Here is a 4,855-nt window from a genome sequence, read left to right as displayed (position 1 = left end):
CAGGAAGCTGTTGTTTAAAGAGCATGATTCTGTTTGTTTTTTAAAGCTTTAATTAATTTCTTCATAGAAGAGGAAGACTTGCTGTATTTTTTTAATAGTAAATGATTTTAAAGGTGACATAATAATTAGTTATGTGTAACATCACTGTAACATAACTTTCTAATACTAGTAAATATTACCACTTCTTCTTGGGGAGGCTTCTACACTGAGAAGCTTAACTAAAAATCCATTTTTTTATATTCTTTTTAGGGTGAAGCATGAGAAAAATTACTCGGTTTGTGGACTGGCATGGCACCCCAAATATAGCCAAATTGCTTATACAGATACTGAAGGAAATCTGGGGTTATTGGAAAATATCGGTGATGCAAACAAGCCAAATGACAAGGTGATCAGTACTGATTGTTTATTAAACTGAGATGATCATTTAGGTTACGAAATTAAATTGAATGCTCTGTTTTATGTGTTGCAAATTTCCCTCGTGTGTGTTAATTCATTTCTTGGCCAAAAGAAGTTTTGTGATGATTGTTAATCTGGTTTTAGGTTGCTGATACTGTGGCAAAAGACTACAATGATCTTTTTGATGGCGATGACGACGACTATGTAAATGGAGAATTGATTGAACCACAGTCTTCCCCGAAGGCTGGAGGTAACGAAGATGATGCTGATGACCTTATGCCAACTTCAGGCCGGCTGAGACGGGCGATAATTGATGAGGATGATAACTCACTAGGTACAAAATGATCTAATTTTCTGGATCTCTTCAGGGCTGCCATTGGGATGATCTTGTAGCATCCTTGACTCAGATAAATTTAGCCATATTTTTCTAGGGAAATCTTGACTGGTTTAAATTTTTTTCCCCCTCTATATTCTGTCATAATAATATATGTAAGATGATCTCTGGTTTTATTTGAAACTTCTAGATATTGGGTTGATAAAAGCGAACTCCACTCTTCTTGAAAAGGAAGATGATGATGATGACCAGACCGGTGGCTTTTCAGCTTTACCGCCGTCGTCTACGCAACGGCCTTTCTACGATGGGCCGATGCCAACCCCCAAGCAAAGGCCATTCCAGCCTGGCTCCACTCCTGCACATCTCATGCATCGTTTCATGGTAAATCTTAGCGCTGCGGGGTTTGGTTAATATTTAATATTGTGCAGTTCTTGCTGTGTCAGAATCTAATCTTTTCCCAAGAATTTTTGGTTACCTTTTTTTTAAATGCTTCACAGGGTGAAGCTAAACAGTGGGAAGGGGCTTTGTGCTGATGCATGGACTGCATAACGTTGTGCTTTACATTTCAGTTGCTTTTGATCTAGAAATAAATACTTGGCTTTTAAGACAAAAAATAGCAAGCTGTACAGTTTGTACCTGTGCTATTGAATTCTTGCAAATCTTTTTAAGAATTCTTTTGTAGCTAGAACTTGTGGATATTTTTGTGCTGCTAAGACTTGTGTGTTTCACTATCTCTTTCTAACTGTGAGTACTTCACACTTAATTTCATAAGGAGAAAGCTGGCTAAGCACTGAGAGTGAAACTAGTTTCTGCTAAATTCAGCAGTTTCAGAAACTACAAGTCCTGACTACACAAGACTTCAGTTTTCCTCCAGCCTTCCCCCTACTGTTGGTTCAGAGGTGAAGGTTACATCAGGCTGGTTTAGGGCAGTATGCTTCAGTTGTTTGGGCTTCTTTTCTTTCTTTTTTTTTTTTTTTGAGGGATGTTTCTCTTGAACAGGTTTGGAATTCTGTCGGTATCATTCGCTGTTACAATGATGAGCAGGACAACGCTATAGACATAGAATTTCACGATACCTCCGTACATCACGCAACGCACCTGCCGAACTCTCTAAACCACACGATGGCTGACCTCTCTACTGAAGCTGTTTTACTGGCCTGTGAGAGTACAGAGGAACTTCCAAGGTAAGTCACGGCTTGGCTCTGCAAAACCCATAGCAAGGAATTACACTTAATTTGTTTCAAATATTTTGGCTTTCAATTACGACTTCTGTCACCTTTTGGAGATTTCTGGCTTTTGATCATGCTGTTTATTTATGGGACCACTTTTGAGGAGGATTTTTGCATCCACCCACTCAAAGACTTCAAGAATGTTGGAAGATGTAATTTGTTTCCTGTGGAATTTTTTCCCTAATCCCTTTCTCAAATACATATATATACTGGAAACGTCATGCATTGCTAGTTCAAAGGAAACTGTAAAGATTTACAATAGTTTTTTAGTCTTCTCAGATCAAAGATAAATCGTAAGGGCTGTGCTATTTCTTTTCACGCTGTTGCTAAGGAGATGTATTTTGAAGTACCCAAAGAGTTATATCAGTGTGAAGTTTATGAAAACCAAACGAAGAGTTAAGCAGCTGAGGCAGCTAAACTCTGGTTTACATTTAAAAACAATAGTAACAGTATTATATTGCTGTTTTCTGTGGAAATATCTTGAAAAATAAACTTATTTTCATACGTACAGCATTGTGCTAAGTGAAAAGCATCCTTTACCTTTAACAGTAGTATTTGTGTGTATTGGTTCGATGACTGAAAATTTCAATTTTCTTTCTCAGTGGAAGTGGGTAATCTCTCAAAAGTCTCAATGTCTCTGAATTGGTCACAGGCAGTTTTCAATTATTAAGATGACCAGACTGAAGTTCCTAATTTATTTTTTTCTCTTTGAAAGACAGCACAATGTGCCAGATTTGTAATGAAGGCTGATATTCAGGAATATCAAGCACCTTCAGTTCTGTTAATTAAGCAGGACACTGACCTGTTTTGGTCTAAAAAATCTCCCCTAAGATCTTTAAACTGTCTCTGTTTCGGGCTTTAGAGGCTCTAAATCTGCAGTGCTGGAGGGCGAGCTGGCTCTCAGCTCTTGAATAGTAGGAGTAACACCTTTGCAAATGATCACCTGCCTCCTGTAATTCCTTTCTATGATAGCCACGTATTCCAAGTCTCTGATAAAAACGTGCTGTATTGGTGTGTTGTCAGATATTCTCATTTACTTCCCGTTGAGATATTTAACTCTTGCTCTTTGTCCCTGCTTTAGCAAGCTCCACTGCATTCATTTTAGCTCATGGGATGCAAACAAGGAGTGGACAGTAGATATGCCGAAGGATGAAGACATCGAGGCGATCTGTCTCGGGCAAGGTTGGGCTGCCTGTGCCACGAGTGCCTTGCTCATGCGTGTGTTCACTGTCGGAGGAGTTCAGAGAGAGATCTTCAGTCTCCCGGGCCCCGTTGTGTCTATGGCAGGACATGGGGAGCAGCTGATGATTGTTTATCACAGAGGTAGTTTCCTCCCCTCTGTCCTTTTTGACCCGGGGTTATGTTTTTGATTCTCGTCTGTTGGCTTCAAACACTGGTTAATTTGCCCATCGCCACCAGAAGTGTTTTCTTCTTCTCTTGTGGACGATGCTTATCCTTGTTTTTCTCTTCTTGATGATGCTTTTGTTGTTACAGATCTTTGTTTTCTGACAGCAAAGGCTACATTTTATCCTGGGAGGCCTAAATTAACCTGTGGGGAAGGGGAGAATTTAGTAACAGTGACATTAACAGATTAAACTTGAGTTTCAGATATGCCTGAATGAACTACTATGGGAAATCAAGGAAGCAGTTGTTACACATGGTTTTCATGTCCAAAATGACAAATAGTCACTTATCTGGCAGTGACATTTGTGGATAACCCTGCATTAGAATTAGTTTATGATTCAAAACTTAAATTTAACCAAGAGACAAGACAGTCCTTTTGGTTTCTAACATTGTCATTGAACAACTTCTTCCTAGGTACTGGGTTTGATGGGGACCAATGCCTTGGGGTACAGCTGATGGAGCTAGGAAAAAAGAAAAAACAAATTTTGCATGGAGACCCTCTTTCTCTTACCAAAAAATCCTATTTGGTGTGGGTTGGATTCTCCGCAGAAGGTATGAAACACCTGCATGAGTGATGTTGAGAAATCTTGACACTTTTGGGGTTGTTTTGGAGGAGAGTTTGGCTAATTAATGTCTTTTTAGTAATGGTCATATGGGACCTAGACTTAATTTTTCAATCTCCTTAAGGTTAACCAAAATTCTTTTTTTCTATTCTTTAAATATATTTATCAGAAATCTTTACTAGGTTTCTACTATGACTAGAATACACTTGAATGTTATCAGAACTTGTTTTCTCACTTGGTTGCCCGAGTCACCAAAAAAGAAATGAACTGCATTAGTGCAGCATAATAGTTGTGTTTAGCTGTCTCATAGCTTGGGAGGAGTTTCTATGATAACCAGAAAATATAATTGCAAAATAGCTGATTTTCTTTGGGAATCTACCCAAGTAGTGTGAATTTGATTTCTTCATAAAACGTTTTAAATTTGTCTTCTGACCAGCAGTAGTGTTGACTGTCAGAAGGTGGCGCATCTTTCTAAGGAAACTAATTTTTCGCAGCAAGGTTGTCCTGTTTGGGTGAGACGATGCCTTATTTAAGAAACCATCATTTCTCAGCAATATCCACCAGCTCAAACTTACTCACATTGTAATTAGTTGCCTGTCAACATAATTGTTTTGTTTTGTAACCAACAGGTACCCCTTGTTACGTGGATTCGGAGGGAATCGTGCGGATGTTGAACCGAGGGCTCGGGAATACTTGGATTCCAGTGTGTAACACGAGAGATCATTGCAAAGGAACATCTGATCATTACTGGGTGGTTGGCATCCATGAAAATCCCCAGCAGCTCAGGTCAGATATTTCACAAGGAAATGCTTTATTTGTCTTACGTTTAATTTTTAAAGTACTGTGCGAAACTGGAAACAACTTTCACTACAACAGGTGGCTGGTATGACAGGTGGCTGTGGGTCTGTTCTGGGTCCAGTGCTGTTCAA

At 39.1% G+C, this 4,855-nt stretch overlaps 1 protein-coding gene across 1 annotated transcript; it reads left to right on the top strand.

The window, feature by feature from the left end:
• Nucleotides 1–249: 249 nt before the first annotated feature.
• Nucleotides 250–4,712, top strand: LOC104269575 (WD repeat and HMG-box DNA-binding protein 1-like; the record flags this gene model as incomplete). Its single annotated transcript, XM_009877523.1, has 7 exons — nucleotides 250–385; nucleotides 541–730; nucleotides 921–1,111; nucleotides 1,730–1,914; nucleotides 3,041–3,282; nucleotides 3,778–3,915; nucleotides 4,556–4,712. Coding segments are annotated over 7 exons (1,239 nt in total), but the record flags the coding sequence as incomplete, so codon positions are not given.
• Between the last annotated feature and the right edge of the window lie 143 nt (nucleotides 4,713–4,855).

The sequence above is a fragment of the Apaloderma vittatum genome, unplaced genomic scaffold (assembly GCF_000703405.1).
Source record: "Apaloderma vittatum isolate BGI_N311 unplaced genomic scaffold, ASM70340v1 C12288820, whole genome shotgun sequence".
Lineage (NCBI taxonomy): Eukaryota > Metazoa > Chordata > Aves > Trogoniformes > Trogonidae > Apaloderma > Apaloderma vittatum.
The sequence above is the reverse complement of the archived record's forward strand: the minus strand, read 5'-3'. Positions and strand labels throughout refer to the sequence as shown.